The sequence below is a fragment of the Carcharodon carcharias genome, chromosome 26 (genome assembly GCF_017639515.1).
Source record: "Carcharodon carcharias isolate sCarCar2 chromosome 26, sCarCar2.pri, whole genome shotgun sequence".
NCBI classification, from domain to species: Eukaryota; Metazoa; Chordata; class Chondrichthyes; order Lamniformes; family Lamnidae; genus Carcharodon; species Carcharodon carcharias.
This window is the reverse complement of record NC_054492.1, coordinates 14,550,084-14,574,167: the sequence shown is the minus strand read 5'-3', so window position 1 is coordinate 14,574,167 and position 24,084 is coordinate 14,550,084. Positions and strand designations below refer to the sequence as shown.

Sequence of the window (24,084 nt, the reverse complement as noted above, 5' to 3'; positions counted from 1 at the left end):
TATGCATCCCCGATTTGCTCCACCAATGATGGCTACGGAACCAGCTGCCTGGGGGCTGGGAACTCCTGCCCTAAGACTCTCCACCTCTCTACCTTTCTCTCCTCCTTTAAGACTCCCCTTAAAACCTATCTCAACTGTTCCAACACCTTTTTACGTGGCTTGTCAAATTTTATTTGATAACACTCTTATGAAGGTTGGAGGTTTTGTTACGTTAAAGGTGCTATATGGATGCAAGTTGTTGCTCATTAAGACAGTAAATCAACAGCCACTATGTACAGGACTACCAGATGTAGACGAACGTTGAAGTGAAATATCTCCATTTTGACAGTGAAGCTGAGAACTGTTGGGGGATCTACGTAGATATTAACTTCTTTTGCAAGTGATTAAATAAAACATAACTCATTATGTGTGAGCTCTCTGGGACTTCCACCACTGAATGCTGATGTGGATATGAATGAGTCACTGCAGTCTAGCTGCAGGTCTCAACCCCCCCATCCCCCAAAAAAATGTTGGAACAACAACAATGGAGATGGGCCTTTGAACTCGATCCTCATAAACCCCTGCTTTGCTTTTATGAGCATTCCACATTATGGCTGCTTTCGGATTAGAATGCAAGTTCACATTTTCCAATGTAACTTGAATCTGCTGTGAGTTCAGCCTTTTTTCAAGCAAAATGATTTAAATGTTATACTGTAGGGTTTCTACATGGAGGTCCACTGCAGTGACTGAGAAAGGGCAATGAACCAGGTTTTGTTTCATGTCAAAAGAACCAGCTATGCCGAGGAAATTCACTTGTGTCAGATTAGAGTGGAAGTTATCAGGAGTGATAAACATACAGACTCAAGCCTCTGCAATTTTCGCTATGGTTGAAAGAGCAAACAGGAAAATAAATTTTATCGCAACAAAGATCTTACAGTAATCACACCACTTCATTCTTTACTTCAGTTTATGTGTACTCAGGGAAGCATGGGTTATTTTACATTAGTTATCTGCAGAACAGCAAGTAAACAAAGAACAGAAGTAATACGCATTTATATAATACCTCTACCACAGTAAAACGTTCCAAGGTGCTTCACAGGAGCTATTGACAGTGAGCCACATAAGGAGATATTAGCACAAAGATAAAAGCAAAGAACTGTGGATGCTGGAAATCCAAAACAAAAGCAAAAATACCTGGAAAAAACTTAGCAGATCTGGCACAAATAGCTAAAAGCTCAGCTGAAGGAGTAGGTTTTCCGGAGTGTTTTAAAGGAGGAAAGCAAGGTAGAGAGGTGGAGGACTGACGGGAAGTTTTTCCAGAGTTTTGGTCTGAGGCAGCTAAACGCATAGCCACCAATGGTGGAGCCATGAAAACTGGGGATGCTGAAGAGGTCAAAATTAGATGAGTGCAGATTTCATGGAGGTAGTACAGAACTCAGATGTTGCTGAACAAACATGTCGAAGCTTTTTGTCTTGCACTAGTCAGGACATCTCACAAGAATACCAATATAGGGGGAAAACAACAATTTATACTGTATGTGAAGTGTTGATTGGTTGGCAAGTGACGTTGCCATGGAGAATGCACCAGTGATGGCAACTGTCAGTTAACTGTCAAGAATTGTTTGAAATTTAAACCAGGCAGCTTGACCCTGATTGGTCAAGGCATTGCCCTGAGGAACAAGTCAGCGAATGGCCGACACTAGGTCTTGTTCTTTGCAGACAGAAAGAACATGTACACACATTACGCTTGTTTCAGCTAAAAAAAATAAGTGACGGCCATTTGCTGAGGGTAAGAGAAAGAAATATAATAGAAAGACAAAAAGTAAAAGAAAAATAACTGAAAAGAAATCTCTAGCACACATAAAATTTTGATGGAGTGAGGTTCCATATTTGTAAATCTAATTTTACAAATGTTACTTTAAAAAAATTCAGGGCACGAAGGGTTGTTTGGCAGCAATTGTGACTTATCATGCCATTAAATAGTCACCTCAATGGACCAATCCTAACTTTTTCTGGCATGTTTACTTGGTAAGTGCTGCAGTCTCACCTTACATTGATTTCAAAACTGAGACTCTTAGAGGGATTCTGTTATAATGAAACCTGCGGAAGGGCAAATTGGACTGCAACTTGTAGATTTCCACATTTAACTGCACGTCTGGATTTACTGTAATCCAGAATAATGGTGAGCACTGTTAGCCTCACCATTAATCTCAATGCAAAATCTGGACAATTATGTCTGATATGCCTTATTTCCAGTGACAAATTCTCAGTTTAGATAAGGTAATTAGGAAAGCTAATAGAATGTTCTCATTTATTGTGAGGGGAATTGATTACAAAAGTGGGAGGTTATGCTTCAGTTGTACAGGGCTTTGGCGAGACTACATCTGGAGCAATGTGTACAGTATAGTCTCCTCATTTAAAGAAAGATGTAAATGTGTTAGAAGCAGTTCAGAGGAGGTTTACTGAACTAAGAACAGGAATGAGCAGGTTGTTTTATGAGGAAAGACTGGACAGGTTAGGCTTGTATCCACTGGAATTTGGAAGTGTAAAAGGCGACTTGATTGAAACCTTTAAGACCCGTTAAGATGGGGGAGGCAATGGTGTACTGGTGTTGTTGCTGGACTAATAATCCAGAGCCCCAGGATAATGCTACAAAGCTGCAAAAAAAGGAATGAAACCAGTTGGACCACCCGGCATCAACCTAGGCACGAAGCAACGACGGCAAACTCAGCCCTGTAGACTCTGAAAAGTCCTCCTTACTAACATCTGGAGGCTAGTGCCAAAATTGGGGGAGCTGACATAATCATCCTCATGGAATCACACCTCACAGACAATGTCCCAGATATCACCATCACCACCCTGGGTATGTCCTGTCCCACTGGCAGGGCAGACCCAGCAGAACTGGCAGGACAGTGGTATACAGTCAGGAGGGAGTTACCCTGGGAGTCAACATCAACTGCGGACCCAATGTAGTCATGGCATCAGGTCAAACATGGGCAAGGAAACCTCCTGCTGATTATCAAGTACTGCGCTGCCTCAGCTGATGAATCAGTGCTCCTCCATGTTTAACACCACTTGGAGGAAGCACTGAGGGTGGCAAGGGTGCAGAATGTACTCTGGGTGGGGACTTAAACATCCATCACCAAGAGTGGCTTGGTAGCACCACTACTGACCGAGCTGGCCGACTCCTAAAGGACAAAGCTGCTAGACTGGGTCTGCATCAATCGGTGAGGGAACCAACAAGAGGGAAAATCATACTTGACCTCATCCTCACCAATCTGCCTGCTACAGATGCATCTGTCCATGACAGCATCGGTAGGAGTGACCACCGCACAGTAGTTGTGGAGACTAAGTCCCGCCTTCACATTGAGGATACCCTCCATCTTGTTGTGTGGCACTGCCATCATGCTAAATGGGATAGATTTCGAACAGATCTAGCAACTCAAAGCTGGGCATCCATGAGGCACTGTGGGCCATCAGCAGCAGCAGAACTGTACTCAAACATAATCTGTAACCTCATGGCCCGGCATATCCCCCACTCTACCATACTGTGAAGCCAGGGGACCAACACTGGTTCAATGAAGAGTGCAGGAGGGCATGCCAGGAGCAGCACCAGGCATACCTAAAAATGAGGTGTCAACCTGGTGAAGCTGTAACACCGAACTAGCATGCCAAACAGCATACAGAGCAAGTGATTGAAGGAGCTACACGATCCCACAACCAACGGATCAAACCTAAGCTCTGCAGTCTTGCCACATCCAATCGTGAATGGTAGTGGACAATTAAACAATTCGCTGGGGGATGAGGAGGCTGCATAAATATCCCCATCCTCAATGATGGAGCAGACCAGCACATTAGCGCAAAAGATAAGGCTGAAGCATTTGCTACAATCTTCAGCCAGAAGTGCCGAGTGGATGAGCGATCTCGGTCTCCTCTGGCGGTCCCCAGCATGACAGATGCCAGTCTTCATCCAGTTCAATTCACGTCATGTGATTTGAAGAAACAGCTGATGGCACTGGACACTGCAAAAGCTATGGATCATGACAATATTCCAGCCAAAGTACTGAAGACTTGTGTTCCAGAACTTGCCACGCCCCTAGCCAAGCTGTTCCAGTACAACTACAACACTGGCTTCTACCTGGCAATGTGGAAAATTACCCAAATACGTCCTGTAAACAAGAAACAGGTCAAATCCAACCCGGCCAATTACCACCCCATAAGGCTACTCTCGATCATCAGGAAAGTAATGGATTGGGTCATCGACAGTGCTATCAAGCGGCACTTGCTTAGCAATAACCTGCTCACTGATGCCCAGTTTGGGTCCCTCCAGGGCCACTCAGCTCCTGGCCTCATTACAGCCTTGGTTCAAACATGGACAAAAGAGTTGAACTCCCGAGGTGAGGCGAGAGTGACTGCCCTTGACATCAAGGACACATTTGACCAAGGGTGGCATCAAGGATCCCCAGCAAAACTGGAGTCAACTGGAATCAGGGATAAAACTCTCCACAGATTGGAGTCACACCTAGCACAATGGAAGATGGTTGTGGTTGTTGGAGGTCAATCATCTTTGTCCCAGGACATCACTGCAGGAGTTCCTCAGGGTAGTGTCCTAGGTCTAACCACCTTCAGTTGCTTCATCAATGACCTTCCTTCCATCATAAGGCCAGAAGTTGGGATATTCCTTAATAGTTGCACATTGTTCAGCACCAGATGCGGAAGCAGTCCATGTCCAAATGCAGCAAGAGCTGAACAATATCTAGGCTTGGGCTGACAGGTTGCACCACGCAATCTCCAATAAAAGAGAATCTGATCATTCGCCCTTGACGTTCAATGGCATTACCATCACTGAATCTTCCAATATCAACATCCTGGGGGTTACCAATTGACCAGAAACTGAACTGGACTGGCCATATAAACACTGTGGCTACAACAGCAGGTCAGAGGCTAGGAAGCCTGCGACAAGTAACTCACCTCCTGACTCCCCAAAGCCTGTCCACCATCTACAAGGTACAAATCAGGAGTGTAATGGAATACTCCCCATTTGCCTGGATGAGTGCAGCTGCCACAGCACTCAAGAAGCTTGACATTGTCCAGGATAAAGCAGCCCAGTTGATTGGCACCACATCCACAAACATTCACTCCCCCCACCACCGATGCACAGTAGCAGCAGTGTGTGTACCATCTGCAAGGTGCACTGCGGCAATTCTTAGGCAGCACCTTCCAAACCCACGACCACTACCATCTAAAAGGACAAGGGCAGCAGACACATGAGAACACCACCACCTGGAAGTTCCTCTCCAAGTCAGTCACCATCCTGACTTGGAAATATATCACCATTCCTTTAGGTCAGAATCCTGGAACTCCCTTCCCAACAGCACTGTCGGTGTACTGACACCAAAGGGACTGTAGCGGTTCAAGAAGGTAGCTCACTGCCAGCTTCTCAAGGGCAACCAGGGATGGGCAATGAATGCTGGCCCAGCGAGCGAGGCCCTCATCCCGTGAATGAATTTTTTAAAATTGTGAGGGGTCTTGACAGGGTGGATGTGGAGAGGATGTTTCCTCTTGTGGGAGAATCTAGAACTTAGGGATCTTAGGTTTAAAACAAGGGATCACTTATTTAAGACAGAGATGAGGAGAATTTTTTTTTCTCAGAGAGTTGCGAGTCTTTGGAACTCTCTTCCTCAAAAGGCGGTGGAAGCAGAGTCTTTGAATAATTTTAAGGCAGACCTAGATAAATTCTTAATTAACAAGGGCTGAAAGTTTATCTGGAGTAGGCAGGAATTTGTGTTTGTGGTTACATTCAGATCAGCCGAGGCCTTATTGAATGGTGGGGTAGGCTCAAGGGGCCGAGTAGCCTACTTCTGCTCCTAATTCGTATATGTGTTCGTTTAGTGGAAATGCCAAACAATGAAAAGGGTTTTCAAAACAGTAATACTTGCAAGCATTTCACTGCTTTCCTTCGTGCTCCTTGCCATTACTGGTTAATTTTTGGATTGGAATTTACTAGTTTGAAATTATAAGTATATTTGCTGATATGCAGTTTCATTCCCTCTTGATACACAATGATTTGTACTGGTCATTATTTAATGAAATTTCTATTAAATTTCAGCCAATCAGTTGCAAGTGTGATGCAAAATTTGCATATGGAAGAATGCTACATTCATGTCTGACTGTCAACATTCTGGCCACACATAATGTCTTTATGATATAGTTCGAGATAAATCAGAGGTTATGCAGTTCCTGGATGGAGGTAGAAGGTGTGGACTTCTTGAAGTTTGGTTGGGGGGGGGGGGGTTATATCCCCAGAGAAATAAATTAGTAAGATATTGGCAAGAGCTCTACCCAAAGGCAATGAAGTGAGTGCTTCTGATTAACTCTTGGAGAATAACTAGTTATTGTTTTCTGTACCCACTAGAACTAGATAAATAAATCACAGCTGCACAAATAAATCTGTTCTGTGAACAACTGTAACCTTCAAGCTCTCGGTATAAGGTACTGTTGCTGTTTAGCCAGTTGACGAAGCAAAAGAGCATTTCCTGTCAAGGTTCCCACAAAAAAATGGTTCCATGCTGTTTTGAAGTCATATCAAAAAACAAAACTTCTGTTTATTGTTATAGCCTGAGGAAATTCACACTTCAAAGTATTGTACACCATAGCTGGGAGGATCATGCTGGGAGATCCTCCACATTGCACATGCTCAGACTGTGGCATTCTGCAAATTGCTGGCACAGATGTAATTCCAATGTTTCTCCCAAAATAATCATCAACTTAGATCCTAGGCCTATCAGAGAGGCTGGAGTGTTTGATTAACTACTTTTATAAATGATACAAAGGATAGTTTTAGAGATAACAGTATGGTTTTGACAAATTATGTAGTTCTTTTGCAAATGCCTTCATTTCCAAATGCACCCAGTTGGCTGGCTGAGAGGACATGTGGGAGTCAGACTTCAAAATGTAGCCAACTTGATGTTCTAAGGGTTGACATAAAGTCGGAATTGTGACACTTTTGGACTGTAACACAACAGATGATGGTACTATTTGCGAGATATAAATGTGTGAATCATGGATCTCCTGTGGTCTGGAGTTAACCAGAGAACTTGGAGGTGACTTTAGAAGCTGGTATTGGATGGTATCAGGAAACAGGTGAGAAACATCAAAGAAAATCAGGCCGGGTGCAAAATGGATTGTTTATTTGCTTTTATCTATTTTGGGTTGCTCCTCAAGACCACGCTTTCCCTGTACGCTGGATGCTTTCTCGCTGTGTTTGTTGTTAGCAGGCTGAGAGGTCACACTGCTGTCTCCCGACAAGTAAATAAAGGCATTATTGCAATTCTGTTTTAGTTGAAAGAGGTAGCAGTGCCACTGCTGGAGGAAGTCAGAATAGCAGATGTTACTGCTAATTCATTACCCACGGACTTCACCAGAATGGGGCCTGGCAGTGTTACCAATTCAAGGTTTTCGATTACACAGACAGTTAGATTTTCTGATGTTTATAACTGTACTAAACCATTTCTAGCGCCTGCAGAATGCAACTTTATACTAGTACTAACAATAGAAGCTTTCAGTGACTGGCTGACATGGAATGTGGAAATGATTCTGCAACACTGTCCGACACAAATACAAATTAAAATCTCAAATACTTGCTTAAAGATATCCAAACCATCTAATTAGGATGGGTTTCTGCTTTAAGCATATCTTTACTGTATTTGCCAAGTTTATTTTAATGCACTTAAGCCAAGGCTAGTAGCTGCCAATAATTCCATTCCAGTACTTTGAGAACTATGTAGAACACAATGAGAATTGGCAGGGTGACAGAGAAAATCCACAGCAAAGGCTTTTCAAGAAAAGAAACACTGCATCTCAAGATGTTTCATCTGCAAATGAAGTTTCTGTCTGTCTAGAAATAATTAAATGTGTTGTCCGCTACCTTTTCATCCTCCTCATCGTCATCATCATCCACATCATCATCCTCCTGTCACATCAAAAAGAGAAAAAAATACAGTTAGGTTAGGTAACATTATTTTCTTACATTGTCGAAACACTCTTAACTTTGGATTAGCACAACGTAAGCAAAGGGTTTGATGCCATAGAGCAGTGCTCCATCACTGAAAGAGAGGCCACCACATTTTTATACTGAATTGTGCAGCATGTCTCATTATCTGCATAAGTCGTTCCCAAACGACCCAGCTTAGCTGCAGAGGACAGTGACTCACATGCTCACCATAGTTATCACTGGGATGAAAATGAAAATCACTTCTGGCAGTCAACAAATACTGGCAAAGGGAAGAAGAATGAGACTAGCTGGGTTGCTCTAGCAGAGAACAGGTACAAACCTGATGGGTTGAATGGCCTCCATCTTTGCTGTAACCCTTCGATGATTCTATGAAATTTGCAAATTCCGAAAGATATTCAGTACTCAAAAGGGTTTATCTCCACTGCTTCATTTCAGTGATGTGCGCCAGAGGTAAAATGCAGTTGGGTGTATTTTTTCACACAATGGCAGAATATTATCGGGGGGTTGGGGGGAGGGAGGGGTGTGCTGGAGTTTGTGGGTAGACGGTTGCCTCCCCACCCCCCCCACCCCAGGGTGCAAGGTTGACGTGGAGCGGACTCTCTCCAGGCCAGCCCGCCCTCTAGCCATAACATGGTGCAGCAGGTTAAGTAGGGGCAGCGTGGGACTTCTGCCCCTCACTGGGGAGGAAGACGCGCCCTCAGGAGCTACCAGCCAATCCGCTTTGCAAAGGGCAACTCCTGAAGATGGTACTCCCCCTATCCCTCCCGCCCTTTGGAATGTTTTTTTAAAAGCGGCCTGCCCATCCCATCTTATGTCATGGGCTTCATGTCATCGGGATCAACTGGCTTATTAACAAGCCTTGATTCTTTATTTAAATATAGTGGGAGGGCTGCCTATCTCGACGCCTGCCCATCCCCCATATTATGGGGGTGAGTGGAAAGGTAGTGGCTGGGCACGTGCCCTATTTAACGTAGCCCACCCCACTCCACCCCCTGCCGAAAACAAACCCGGTGGGGGCACATAAAATACAGCCCTATTTTTCTTAACCTTACAAGTTAGTTCTTCTACACTGTAATTGCTCATTTGCTTTTTCACTTCAGCATCCTCCAATGGTGGGTTCATTCATTCACGCGTGCTCTGCCAGAAGACAGGTCTTTGGCCCTTCGTCTGCTGATGCTTCGTCCCGAGCTGCTTTTTTCTTGGCAGCTTCTTTCTTTTCTGTCAGTGGTAGCTTGCCATTGCCTTCTACTCTCAGGGCAGAATGAGGAGGCAGGTACCAAGTCTACCTCTGCCGGAACAGGAATCGAACCCACACTGTTGGCATTACTCTGAACCTCATGCTGGTCACCTAGCCACATAAGCTAACCAGCCCCCTACATTACTGGTACATGGAAGTAGCCATGGGGAGGGAAGAAGGTTTACTGTTTCAGCGGTGATTGGAACAGGTTTAGGCTCCGATCTTCTGTCCCATGTTTGTCCAAGTTAGAGGCCTTGGATAGGCTTCATGGAAGAAGGTCGAACTGCTCAATAGCTGTCCAATCCATTATAGCACATATCACCTACATATTGGTGTCGGGATGGGAGGGGCAAATATATAGTCAATCCCCCACCATCAAAGGAAAAAGCCACATCAGTCTGTCCACTATAGGGTGGGGGCAGGGCAGACGTTGGGGAATCGCAATCCCTGGGGTGAAGCCCAGCAAGCAGGAAGGCGGATCTGAGATGAACCCTGACCCCAGCTGTCTGTTCTGGAAAATGGAAGAGATCCCATGGAAGAGGAGCTGCAGCGGAGTCATCCCAGTGTTCTGGCCAATGCTTATCCTTCAGCCATATCCAATAAAACAGATTCACTGGTCATTGCTGCGTTGCCGATTCTCTCTCCACAGGTGCAGCCAGACCTGCTGAGTTTTCCAGCACTTTCTGTTTTTATTTCTGATTTCCAGCATCTGCAGTATTTTGCTTTTATCTTAGTGTCACAGGTGGCCATTTGTGCAGGAGGTTTTCGCACGTTGGTTTGGTCTCTGTTCAATGATTATTAAATATTACCCCAGTTTACACGCAAAGCCTTGCTCTGGAGTAAATGAATTATGTAATTCTTCACATTAGGCGTTCGAATTACAAACGCTCTTCACGGCTTAGAAAATTCACCAGCGTCAGGACCATTGCCTGACTCTACCCCTATCCATGTCAGCAGTCCACCTGCCTGCGTGATCTCACAGGAGGTAGCCAACGGACAGTGAGGGCCAATCGGAGGGCACAGCAGGAGGGTTACCCAGTGACCCCACTGGGAGAGGTGAGCACTGCTAAGGAAGAGGGAGACCTAGGGACTGCCTCAAAACGGAGGCCTGCACAAAGGGGTCTAGCGGGAGTCATTAAAAAAAAACAAGCCACAGAACTGTGTTTGTCCTCAGTGTGGAGCAGTAACCCCACCCCTCTGCAGGGATGCGCCTGGCAGCGATTTTGATCGGCCCTTGGTGCCTTGCGTTTTCCTGATACAGTATTGCCATTTGCAGCAGCCTCTGATGACCCTCCGACCTCCTGCTGAGTGGTTGCCTCCAAAGCGTTTCTGGGTGCTTCGGGGGGGGGCCCCCAAAGGATGGTGGGAAACCTGCCTCGCTCTCAGGAAATGGCCCTCCTGAGGCCTTAATTACCTTGATAGCCCGACTGCCTCGGTTGTGTGGGTTGTTGATTCCAGCGGCAGGTCCACCCTAGAGTCAGGACCGTGTTGGGGAGCCATCCCAAAACGGTTACCCCCTACAACCCCGTCTCCGAGGGGGCTGGGAAAATTCCAACAAGTCTCGCATTTTTGACCATATTTTCCTCTGTTTTGTGCTACGGGTTATGACATTGATTTTACCTCACTGTGGATTCCAGCCTAAGAGTGCGAATCAAAATCTTCCAATTTATCATCAGGCAGAAGTAGGTTGCCAGAATGATACTATTGTCACCACACTCCCATTTTCCTTCTGAGTTTCTGCAGCTGGTTTCATTGGCCCAACACCTGCACTGTCGTGAACAGTGCAGATTTAACCCTTAAACCCATCAGCATCTTGAGCGATCCATAGTTGGATGCAAGTGTTAGCAGAGGGCTGCTACTGGCTGGAGTTCAAACGTATTAATAGAAAAAAACAAAGGCCACATAATGAAAATGAATGGAACTGATAGGAGGCAAGAGTTGCACATTCCTGAGTCCTGATCAGCACATTCACTAACACGAAAGCTTTTCTGGGAGCTCCACATGATAAACAGTGCTTGCTTTAAAACTGCGGTATCCTGAAATAGCTGGATTCTATCAAGATTGAATAGGCTAGGGCTCTTTTCTCTAGAAAAGAGAGACTGGGGGTGGGGTGGGGTTGACCTGATTGAGGTCTCTAAAATTATGCTCGAAAGGGCTGATTTTAGAAGATGTTTCCACTTGTGGGAGAAACCAATACCAGGGGCCATAAATAGGAGATAGTTACTAATAAATCCAATAGGAAATTCAGGAGAAACCTCTCCATTCCAAAAGTGGTGAGAATGTGGAACTCGCTACCAGGACGAGCTACACCAAATAGAATGGATGCATTTAAGGGGGAAGTTAAATGAGTTAAATAAGGGAGAATGGAACAGAATGATATTCTGATAGATTTAGATGAAAAGTATGGAGCATAAACACTGGCAGAGACCAGCAGGGTTGAATGGCTTATTCCTGTGCTCTACACTCTATGCAAATCAATGCAATATAATGCCTGGAGATAATACACTGTTACTGGGAAAATTTGCCTTTTTTTTAATCTCAGGCATCAGATTTTGGGGCCAAGAAATTATAACTCCTCAAAATATTTTCATTGAATACTAAGATACAAATTACAGACACATATTGTACTTATTTTCTGTGTTTTAACTTGCCTTCCCTCAGAAAAGCTACTCAGGCATCTTGCCAACCCTTTCACCTCCCCACCAACAATCCCATCAAGAATGTCCACTTCTTCTAGTTACGAGGTTATTAAGAGTTTGCTGCAGTGACGGGTTCTAGTAACGCACATTGTTTTCTGCAGTCACATGGCTGACCTCTGTTCTTGGCTCCAGGGCTCTGATTTTACGCTCTGTAAGAACTGTGGGCCAGAGTGGAGGTCGGTGAGATCACTCAAACAACATGTCATAGAAACCAACAGTGCTGCAAAACAGACTTAAAAGGGGCAGTCATCACGGGAAAATGTCTGAAATACTTTTTTCCCTTCATCCACCCAACCAATTTGCTTTCAGATACACAAATGCAGGCATTGAAGTGCCTTCAAGTGGCAACAGTTAGGTTACGGCATTATTGCTACTAAAGGTTTGCCTGGCTCTTCTCACTCACTGAAGTGGCAATGAAACTCCATTAACATTGAATTCTTAACTCCATTAACTCTGAGTATTTTTTAAGGCAGAGGTGGATAGATTCTTGGTAAGCAAGGGTGTGATAGGTTATCGGGGGTAGGTGGGATGCAGGTTTCAGGTTACTATCAGATCAGCCACGATCTTAGTAAATGGCAGAGCAGGCTCGAAGGGCTGAATGGCCTACTCCTGCTCCTTGTTCGTACGTTCATAACATTGATCAGTCAAGGAGGACAATCTTTTTAGTGTTCAGTTTCTCAGAGTCCTTCAATTTGGGTTCAGTTATGGGACAAACTTGGGGTGAGAGGACCAGGAACATCTTTGCAACTGCTCCATCTCTGTCATGGAGGCTCCATTTAATTCCTGTCGCACTCCCTGCCAAGTTAGCGAGAGCAGCCCTGTGGAATATTCTGACCCCTCTCAATGCAGTTAAGGTCAGTGTAACTGCAGGTTGTCTTTTTTAATTGCAATTTATTGCAACAGGAGGAAGAGATGACCTTTTTGTGATCAAATCACGTCAGTGCCATTCTATGACCCAATAAGTTGAGAGAGACTATGGACAAACCTGAGAAGTTCAATAAATAAACAATTAAAACCATGTGACGAGAAAGACACTGAAAAAGCAAAGTAATGAACTCTGTTTTGTAAATAACTTCACAGTGTGAATACTCATGAGCAATCAGGGCCTTGAGTTTTCAGATGGTTTTAACAGTCCCTTACCCTAACTTTATGGAGAGGGTGATAGAATTCCCAGAGAATTGGCGTTAATGGTCATTTTTATCCATTTATGCCTTTACTCCGGGGTTCCATCGATCTTCCTCTTGAGAATGCCCACACCATAGGAATTTCAGGCATAGATCTAGATGGATATTTAATCCTGATTCAATTTCAAAAGACACACATATGTTGTTATATCATTAAGGGGCCAACTTCAGTTCAGCTGCCGTCCATTGAACAAGAGAAATGCTCCCTCAATTCAAAAATCATAATATTATTTAAGTTTACAAGGTTCTTGATTTGTTGTTATGGTTGTTGCAATTTTCTAATTTTTGTGCTTTAGAAATAACTTTTAGTAGCAATCGAATTTAAATAGTGATAAATAGAAACACTTGGTTGAGAAACTAGTAAACAGACCTAGGGTAATTACAGGTCAAAGGGTAATCTGTGTTTATTTAATAAGGTCAGGGTTTGAAGTGAAAAACTGAAATGATGGATGACCCATCTCTGAGCTTTTAGTAGAGACAGGAGGTCTACAGTTAATTTAGTAAGGGACATAGATTATTCATTTAGCTCAAGGTCAAAGAAGCTAACAGCACCTTTGAAAGCCAGTGAGTTGGTTGTTGAAGCGAACAAGTCTGGAAAGAGGGCCATAACTGCATTAGAGATATAAATTATTTATCTAGTTACCAGAATCAAAGGGTTGTTTTGAAGGCAAAAGATAATTGATTCATATTTCTGTTTGGAAGCATCCTAAGTGTGCCATGTTGCTATGTAGATAGGCTATAGAGGGGAGCTACCCTTTTGTGTTGGGTTTTTTCTGTGTGTTTTATTTCCACAGAAAACAAGCAGTTCAGCTTTGGAACAGGCAGAGAGAGATATATATATATATGACAGGAGCTGTGAAGCAGCCTGTGTCGGTCTAAAGCCAAGACAAGATGCGTAGAGGCTATTAAGAACCAGGGGTGTTCCTGATTTGTAAATCACTTACCACATATGCAATGAGGCCCAAGCTTGAGCTGAGAAGACCACAGCCATGAGGTTTTGAAGAAAAGTTGGAGGGTCGCTTAACTAAAGGTTAATGGAAGGATCCCCATGAAATTTTGTACCTTGGAGAATAGCTGAAACACTGAGGAGAAGTGAATTGCAGAGAGCTGTGGCATACTTGGTTTGATTCCAAAAGGAGGAGTAGATGAGCTCCCAAGATCTCAATGTATAAGAGAACTCTTGGTGGAATTAAGAAGTGAAAGGGGTACTGGAATTATACTCTAAATCTTAACAAACTATAACAAACTAGTAGTGCTTGCTTTGTTTAATTTAGTTTTTATAAATAATGAAGTTTGTTTTTGTTTAAACATGTGAAATTTTCTGGCATAATTTCTTTCAGTTGATCACTGGGTGTTCAAATTTCTCTTTAATCGTTAATGGTCTCTACAGAGATTTTGACAGTGCCCACTGTGGCTCAATTGGTAGCATTCTTGCCTCTGAGTCACAAGGTTCCAGGCTCAAGACCCACTCCAGGGCTTAAGCACCAAATTCAAGTCTGACTACTGCAGTGTGGTAGTGAAGGAGTGCTGCACTGTTGGAGGTACTGTCCTTCCGATGAAATGTTAAAGATAGGCCCCATCTGCCTGTTCTGGTGAATGTAAAAGATCCCATGGAGGAAGGAGAGGAACAGGGGAAGTGTCCTGGCCAATAGTTATCCCTTAATCAACATCACAAAAAAAAAATTATCTGATCATTATCACATTGTTGTTTGTCGGGGCTTGCTGTGTCCAAAATGGCTGCCACATTTCTACATCACAACTGTGACTACACTTCAAAAGTACTTCATTGCACTCTGGGGTATTGGGTGATCATGAAGAGCACTTAATAAATACAAGATTTTTATTAGGTGTGCCATTTTAAGAGGGGGAGACTTTTGTTTTTGGTTGACGACAATGGACCATTATTAGTTATGTTAGAGAAGGCAGGTTTCTTCCAGAAATTCTAGAAAATGAGAGTCTCATTAATAACTCACCATGTCGTGTTGGTTGACAACCTTCCCTCTAGCCATCTGAATGTAGTACCAGGCAAAAAGCATCAAGAGGGCAAGTGGAAGCATATAGATCTCAAATATCCAGACAATTACCAAATACAACTGAAAAGAAAAAGAAATACTGTATTAATGCCCGAAAGAAAAGCTAAAGAACTAAAAAAATAAACACCATCCTAGATACCTGGGAAGAGGAAGGGCAGATTTACATTTTCAACTATCTGCAAGCCTGAAAAGGTCATCTTTTCAAAGTTGACGTTTCGAGTCCTCATGACCCTTCGACAGAACTTGAGTTCGAGTCCAGGAAAGAGCTGAAATATAAGCTGGTTTAAGGTGTGTGTGTGGGGGGCGGAGAGATAGAGAGACAGAGAGGTGGAGGGGGTTGGTGTGGTTGTAGCGACAAACAAGCAGTGATAGAAGCAGATCATCAAAAGATGTCAACAACAATAGTACAATAGAACACATAGGTGTTAAAGTTAAAGTTGGTGATATTATCTAAACGAATGTGCTAATTAAGAATGGATGGTAGGGCACTCAAGGTATAGCTCTAGTGGGTTTTTTTTTTTATTTTATATAATGGAAATAGGTGGGAAAAGGAAAATCTTTATAATTTATTGGGAAAAAAAAGAAGGGGGAAACAGAAAGGGGGTGGGGATGGGGGAGGGGACTCACGACCTAAAGTTGTTGAATTCAATATTCAGTCCGGAAGGCTGTAAAGTCCCTAGTCGGAAGATGAGGTGTTGTTCCTCCAGTTTGCGTTGGGCTTCACTGGAACAATGCAGCAAGCCAAGGACAGACATGTGGGCAAGAGAGCAGGGTGGAGTGTTAAAATGGCAAGCGACAGGGAGGTTTGGGTCATTCTTGCGGACAGACCGCAGGTGTTCTGCAAAGCGGTCGCCCAGTTTACGTTTGGTCTCTCCAATGTAGAGGAGACCACATTGGGAGCAACGAATGCAGTAGACTAAGTTGGGGGAAATGCAAGTGAAATGCTGCTTCACTTGAAAGGAGTGTTTGGGTCCTTGGACAGTGAGGAGAGAGGAAGTGAAGGGGCAGGTGTTGCATCTTTTGCGTGGGCAAGGGGTTGTGCCATAGGAGGGGGTTGAGGAGTAGGGGGTGATGGAGGAGTGGACCAGGGTGTCCCGGAGGGAGCGATCCCTACGGAATGCCGATAAGGGGGGTGAAGGGAAGATGTGTTTGGTAGTGGCATCATGCTGGAGTTGGCGGAAATGGAGGAGGATGATCCTTTGAATGCGGAGGCTGGTGGGGTGATAAGTGAGGACAAGGGGGACCCTATCATGTTTCTGGGAGGGAGGAGAAGGAGTGAGGGCGGATGCGCGGGAGATGGGCCGGACACGGTTGAGGGCCCTGTCAACGACCGTGGGTGGAAAACCTCGGTTAAGGAAGAAGGAGGACATGTCAGAGGAACTGTTTTTGAATGTAGCATCATCGGAACAGATGCGACGGAGGCGAAGGAACTGAGAGAATGGGATGGAGTCCTTACAGGAAGTGGGGTGTGAGGAGCTGTAGTCGAGATAGCACAGCTGGGTAGCAGTCAAAGCAGGATACTCCCTGCGCAGACCTTTAAACTGTGTCATGGCACCAGTGATGTCAGCAGAGCGCGGCTTTTCAATCTTAAGTAGGGTCCCTGCCTACTCAGTCATGGCAAATATCATGGCAGCATTACTGGACTAATAATCCAGAGGCCCCAACTAATGCCCGAGAGACTTGAGTTCAAATCCCAGCAAGACAGCTGGAGGAACTTAAATCCGATTAATTAATAAAAGTTAGGGTATGCTAACCCCATTAATGATGATTCCGAAACTAGTGGATTGTCATAGAAACCCATCCTGTTCACTAATGTCCTTTAGGCAGGGGTTCCCAAACCATGGGTCATGGGGCGGGCAATTTGGGTCACAGCTGGAATCGGCTCTGAGGCCCCATGACAAGTGCTCGCACAATTTCTTTATCTTGCCCTGGTTTGGAAGGTGTGCCCTAAGGGAATGAGCTTCAAGGGCCCATCACTGCCTCCATCAGTGGAGCCTGCATAACAGTTGGCGAAAGAACCATTGCACCATCCCCACCTCACCCTCCGTCCCCCGCTCCCACAATGCTACCTCACCGCCCCTACTCTCACAACGCTACCCCTCCCCGCTCTCATACCCTTACCGCAACCCCCCCCAGCCTTCACTCTTATTCTGAGAGCACAACAATTTTTAAGCATCAAACTGGGGTCACAGTGGCAAGAGGTTTGAGAAGCACTGCCTAATAGGGAAGGAAATCTGCTGTCCTTACCCGGTCTGGCCTACGCGTAACTCCAGACCCACAACAAAGTGGTTGACTCTCAACTGCTCTCTGAAGTGGCCTAGCAAGCTACTCAGTTATGGGTGGCTGACCATCACCTGCTGAAGGGCAATTGAGGAGGGGGAATAAATGCCGGAATTGGCAGTGATGCTCACATCCCAAGAACAGATGAGGAAAAAAAAGGTGGCAAGAAATGGCGAGAGCGAGAGGCAGGCTTTTCAATTTCCTACCTGACCTGGGATAGCTGGTTTAAAACCTGGGCCCCAATGGCAAAATGAAAAGTTACATTTCTGTTTGAAACCAAACTGAAGGTGAGAACAGCTTTAAAAGTTTTTTTTTAAAAATATTTCACCCCTGAGATGGTTAGGATCAATGGAGAAGGCAAAGCAACTGTACCAATCCAACTGGATGCCATTCCATTTGTTTTCACATCTAACTCCTAAAATATCCAACGCCTTGAACTACACTCGACACCCCATCAGGACAAAATCTGTAAAATTAGGTTTCATATTTCATTTTTCAATAAAAATTAAATACTCACGGGCTTAAACACACATCTGGTAACTGCTTTTCTTCCTGTTTTGACACTTGCCCTTCCTCAAAATGTTTTAAACTGCACAGCATATCTGATAATTATTTTATGAAACTATTCATAGGTCACACTTGTAGCATAGTAAAGATGTAACTAATAACTTGTTTAGAGCAGTCAATGGCCCATATATTATGGCTAAAGGCTCAGTAATAAAAACACTTATTAAGTGTAACAATTGTACTCTAAGTTCATGCAAAAATAATCGCCTTAAAATAAAGTGTAAAAATCCAATAACCTTCTACCGGGGGAATAATTTAACAGACCCAGCGCAGGCCAAATAAAATGCAAATGCCTTCTAAGTCACTGCAAATACATTTAGAAACGTGCAGTCATACAGCTTGAAAAACTAACCAATTTAAAGGAAAGGGACATATTTAGGTAATTTGGACTAAACTAGGGCAGGCGCAGGAGAGATAGGCCCATATTAGATAATTGTAGACTATGGTTTAAGTGAGTAAAATAATTGATGGAGGCTTTACCTGGTGCTGTGCCTTTCACAGAATAATACAGCACAGGAGGTGGCCATTTGGCTCATTGTTCCAGCTCTTTGAAAAAGCTTCCAATTAGCCCCACTCTCCCTGCTCCTATCCCGAGGCCTTGCAATATTTTTCCTTTTCCTACCGAATTTAACCTTTATATTGTTTGGCAGTGTTTTGTCCACAATTCTTCCTGCCCTGAGGGCATTAACTCACTTGGGCATTGTCCAATGGATGCTCCTGCCCTTAGTTAACTTAAGTCAAGTGGCCATCCATCACCCGTGATCCATTTATTCCTCTGCGGTGAATGGCGACTAGCTGGCCACTTCAGGCACAGGAGAGATTGCAGCGAAGCCCGAGTCCTGTCTGAAGCACACACGCATGGGCTTGAGGTTTCTAGCTACGCTGCCATTGGATATTAATCAGAGTGGGAGCGATCCTTGAATTTTCCTGTCCCTGAACCAGGGAGTAGCTTCCGCAAAACGTGACAATTGTGACAATTCGGTGCCACTGCCAAGATCAGTTAACACAGCACAGATCATACATTGAAGGCTGAGGGCGACCTCAATGTAGTGTGAGAGTTTGGTGAGCTGAGGGAAACTTAAATATCTTTCTAAAAATCTAATATTGCTTGTACGTAACATTTAACTGCAAGTACTGTTTAAATTCTAAGTCTCATCCAGAGGCCCTAAGCAGGGAGAGAGAAGCGATCCATTAGCAGCAGCTGAAGTAAATAATTAAGGAAACTAGCTTGAACTGGTCTTGCTGTACCTGGGTTCAGCTAGTCGCTTTGTTTAGAAAAAATAACTTCAGAGATTCTCAGAGTGACCAGCACTGAGTGCGATTTCAACGGAGCGTGAGAGTTTGGTGAGCTGAGGGAGTTTGGTGGAGAAGGGAGGGAGAAAAAGCTCCTTGCTTTTTCTAACTTTTTCACCCCGTAGGAACTGGTTCTTGCTCTACTAAAGGGGAAGAAACTAGCTATGAGTGTCTGGTAAGTGATCAAAGTCTATTCCATTCTTAAGGTTTAAAATAGTTCAAGAATTTGTGATAAGATTAATAAATATGTAAAAGAAAGTAACTAATTGAACAAAGTAATTAAGTAATTAATTAAAGCACGTAAGTTTGGCAGGGCAGGTGACGAGTCATGACTGCAGCATGTGGGATCCTGCTGCAGCCCCTGAATGCCAGTGTTATCCAAGTCAAGCACTTCTGCAGTAAGTGTCGACGGCTGGAGGAGCTTCAACTCAGAGTCACTGAGCTGGAAGCTAAGCTGCAGAACTGCGACACATCAGGTGCAAGCTACCCGGATGCTTTGTGCCAGGAGGTCATCACACACCTTAGAATAGAGTCTTATGATCTGCAAGGTGGTTAGAGGGGTGTGACTGCAGCTGAGGCAGGTAAGTGGAGCCAGAGGACAGGAGCGGAGAAGTGTCAGTCTCTGCAATTATCCAACAGGTTTGAGGTTCTTTCAACTTGTTTGGATGAGAGTAGGGGCTGCAGAGTGTGTGAGCTGACTGACCATCGCACTGTGGTACAGGAAGTCATTCAAGTGGGAGGAGCTCAAAGGACTGTAGTAGTAGTAGTAGGGAACAGCATAGTAAAGGGGGATTGACACTGCTCTCTGTACCAAGGAGCAAGAGTCCAGGAGGCCATGTTACCTGCCCCAGTGCCATGGTTCAGGACATTTCCTCAGGGTTGGAGAGGAACTTGCAGTGGGATGGTTAGGGTCTAATGGCCATGGTCCATATAGGTACCAACGACATAGGGAGGACAGGGAGGGAGGTTTTGCATAGTCAGTATGAGGAGCTGGGCACCAAATTAAGAAACAGAACTTCAAAGGTAATAATTTTTGTATTATTACTTGAGCCACATTCAAATTGGCATAGGAAATATAAGATTAGAGAAATGAATGTGCGGCTTAAAGACTGGTGTGGCAGAAGGAGGTTCTGGTTTATGAGGCATTGGCACCAGCATTGGGGAAAGTGGGATCTGTACCGTTGGGATGGTGTACACCTGAACCATGTTGTGACTGGTGTTCTCACGAGCTGCATAACTGAGAAAGTAAAGAAGGTTTCAAACTGAATAGTGGGGGCAAAGGATTGAATTTGGGGAGATGTGGTAAACCAAAGAGTAGAGACAAGGCACGAGAGAAAGGTACTAATATGGGAAATGATAAGCAAACCATGACAGGAAGGGATGGAAAGTACAAATTTAAGAGTAAATCAGCAGATAAGTCTAGATGCTACAAAAATAATTAAAGGACAAAACTAAAGGTCCTGGATTGTAACACAGGTAGCATTCGAAACAAAACAGGTGAACTGATAGCGCAAATAGAAATAAATAAGTACAATTTGATAGCCATTACAGAGACATGGCTACAGAATGACTTAGATTGAGACCTGAACATTGAAGAGTACGTGACATTTAGGAAGGACAGGAAGTTAGGAAAAGATGAGAGGTGGTTCTGTTAATTAATGATGGTGTTAACACATTAGAGAGGGATGACCTAAGTTCAGGAAACCAGGATATAGAAGTGGTTTTGGCTGTTATGAGAAATGGTAAAGGCAAGAAATCACCTGTAGGAGTGGTGTACAGGCGCCCTAATGGTAACTACACAGTAGGACAGAATATAAAGAAGAGATAATAGGAGCTTGTCAGAAAGCTATGGTGATAATCATGGGGGATTTTATTGTACATATAGACAGGTAAAATCAGATGGGCAAAGGTAGCGTAGATGAGGAGTTCATAAAATGTTACCAGGATAGTTTCTCAGAACAGTACATTCTGGAGCAAACCAGAGAGCAGGCTATACGAGACCTGATATTGTGCCAAAAGATAGGATTAATTGATAACCTCATAGTAAAAGCACCCCTAGGTAGCAGAGATCATAATATGATTGCATTTCACATTCATTTTGAGGAAGAGATGAGCGTGTCCAAGACTAGAATTTTAAACTTAAATAAGGGCAATTATGAGGACATGAAGGTGGAATTAGCTAAAGTGAACTAGCAAATGAGGTTAAGGGATAAGTCAAGAGAGGTTCAGTGGCAAAGATTTAAAGGGATATTTCAGAATACACAGAATACGTACATTCCAATGAGAAAGAAACATTCCAAGGGGAGGGCCTATCATCTGCGGTTAACTAAAAAAGTTAAAGACAGTATCAAACTTGAAGAAGGAGCATATAATTGCGCAAAGACGGGTGGCAGGTCAGAAGATTGTAAAGAATACAACGAACAGCAAAGAATGACAAAAAGATTAAGAGAGAATTAGAGAAAGTTAGAGTGCGAGAGAAAACTAGCTAGCAATATAAAGACAGATAGTAAGAGGTAAGAGGTTCTATAGACATTTAAATAAGAAAAAAGTTAACAAAGTGAGCGTTGGTCCCATAGATAGTGCATCTGGGGAATTGATAATGGAAAGTAGGGAAATGGCGGATGAATTAAACAGGTATTTTGTTTTGGTCTTCACTATAGACGACACAAGTAACATCCCAGAAATAGATGTAAATCAGGAAATGGAAGGGAGGGAGGAATTTGGGATAATTACAATCACCAGGGAAGTGGTATTGAGCAAACTGCTGGGGCTGTGAGCTGACAAATCCCCGGGTCCAGATGGACTTCTCTCTAAGGTCTTGAAAGAAGTGAGTCATGAGATAGTTGATGTACTGATTTTAATTCTCCAAAATTCCCTAGATTCGGGGAAGGCTCCATTAGATTGGAAAATAGCAAATGTAACTCCTTTATTCAAAAAGGGAGACAGAAAGTAGGAAATTATAGGCCAGTTAGCTTAACATCTGTCATAGAGAAAATGTTAGAAGTTATTATTAAAGATGTTATAAGAGGGCACTTAGAAAACTTCAAGGTAATTAGGCAGAGGTAACATGGTTTTGTGAAAGGGCAATCATGTTTAACCAATTTATTGGAGTGCTTTGAAGGAGTCACATGTGCTGTGGATAAAGGGGAACTGGTAGCTGTACTGTACTTAAATTTCCAGATGGCATTTGATAAGGTGCCACATCAAATGTTACTGTGAAAAATAAAACCTCATGGTGTAGGGGTAACATACTGGCATGGAAAGAAACTTGGCTAGCTAACAGGAAGCGGAGAGTTGGCATAAATGGGTCTTTTTCTGGTTGGCAGGATGTGACGAGTGGTGTGCCACAGGGATCAGTGCTGGGGCCTCAACTTTTTACAATTTATATAAATTACTTGGATGAAGGGACCAAAGGAATAGTTGCTAAATTTGCTGAAGATGCAAAAATAGGTAGGAAAGTAAATTGTGAAGAGGACATAAGGAGGCTACATTGCGACATAGACAGGTTAAGTGAGTGGGCAAAGATCTGGCAGATGGAGTATAATGTGGGCAAATGAGTAATTGTCCATTTTGGCAAGAAGAATAAAAAAGCTAATTATCTAAATGGTGAGAGATTGTGGAGCTCAGAGTTTCAGAGAGATCTGGGTGTCCTAGTGCATAAATCACAAAAGGCTAGTGTGCAGGTACAGCAAGTAATTAGGAAAGCTAATAATTTATTGTGAGGGGAATTGATTACAAAAGTAGGGAGGCTATGCTTCAGTTATGCAGGGAACTGGCGGGGCCGCATCTGGAGTATAGTCTCCTTATTTAAGGGAAGATGTAAATGTGTTAAAAGCATTTCAGAGATGGTTTACTAGACTAATACCAGGAATGGTGGGTTGTCTTATGAGGAAAAGTTGGACGGGTTAGGCTTGTATCCACTGGAGTTTAGAAGAGTAGGAGGTGACTAGATTGAAACCTTTAAGATCCTGAGGGGTCTTGACAGGGTGGATGTAGAGAGAATGTTTCTCCTTATGAGAGAATCTAGAACTAGGGGTTGCTGTCACTGCTTAAAAGTAAGGGCTTGCTTATTTAAGACAGAGATGAGGAGAATTTTTTTCTCTGAAAGGGTTAGGAATCTTTGGAACTCTCTTCCTCCAAAGGCGGTGGAAGCAGAGTCTTGAATATTTTTAAGGCAGAGCTAGATAGATTCTTGATTAACAGGGGGGTGAAAGGTTATCGGGGGTAGGCAAGAATGTGGGGTTGAGGTTACGTTCAAATCAGCCATGATCTGATTGAAACACGGAGCAGACTTGAGGGCCGAGTGGCCTACTCCTGTTCCTAATTCATTTGTTTATACATAAACGTGGGAGCTTCCTGCTCAGTCATTAAGCAATCTGTGGGATTGTCACTCACTCATCCACATATAGAGGTGGGGGAGATGGTGGTGTAGTAGTAATGTCACTGGCCCAGTAATGCAGAAGACCAGGCAAATGCTTTGGGGAAGCAGGTTCAAATCTCACCATGGCAGCTGGAGGAATTTAAATTTAGTTAATAAATATGGAATATAAAGCTAGTCTCAGTAATGGTGACATAAAACTATTGTTGATTGTCATAAAAACCCATCTGGTTTACTGATGTCCTTTTTGGGAGGAAACTGCCACCCTTACCTAGTCTGACCTAGATGTAACTCCAGACCCACAGCAATGACTCTTAACTGCCCTATGAAATGGTCCAGTAAGTCATTCAGTTCAAGGGTAATTAGGGATAGGCAGCAAACGCTGGCCTTATCAGTGACACCCACATCCCATGAAGAATA

At 43.7% G+C, this 24,084-nt stretch overlaps 1 protein-coding gene across 1 annotated transcript in view; it reads right to left on the bottom strand.

Moving 5' to 3' along the window:
* Positions 1 to 24,084, bottom strand: part of LOC121270006 (multiple C2 and transmembrane domain-containing protein 2-like) — a 483,534-nt gene that overhangs the window by 68,113 nt on the left and 391,337 nt on the right. Inside the window, exons 18-19 of the mRNA XM_041175251.1 lie at positions 15,087 to 15,206; positions 7,907 to 7,951 (exon numbers count right to left, since the gene is read on the bottom strand). Coding sequence (XP_041031185.1) covers positions 7,907 to 7,951; positions 15,087 to 15,206 — 165 coding nt within the window. The remainder of the gene's footprint in view (positions 1 to 7,906; positions 7,952 to 15,086; positions 15,207 to 24,084) is intronic.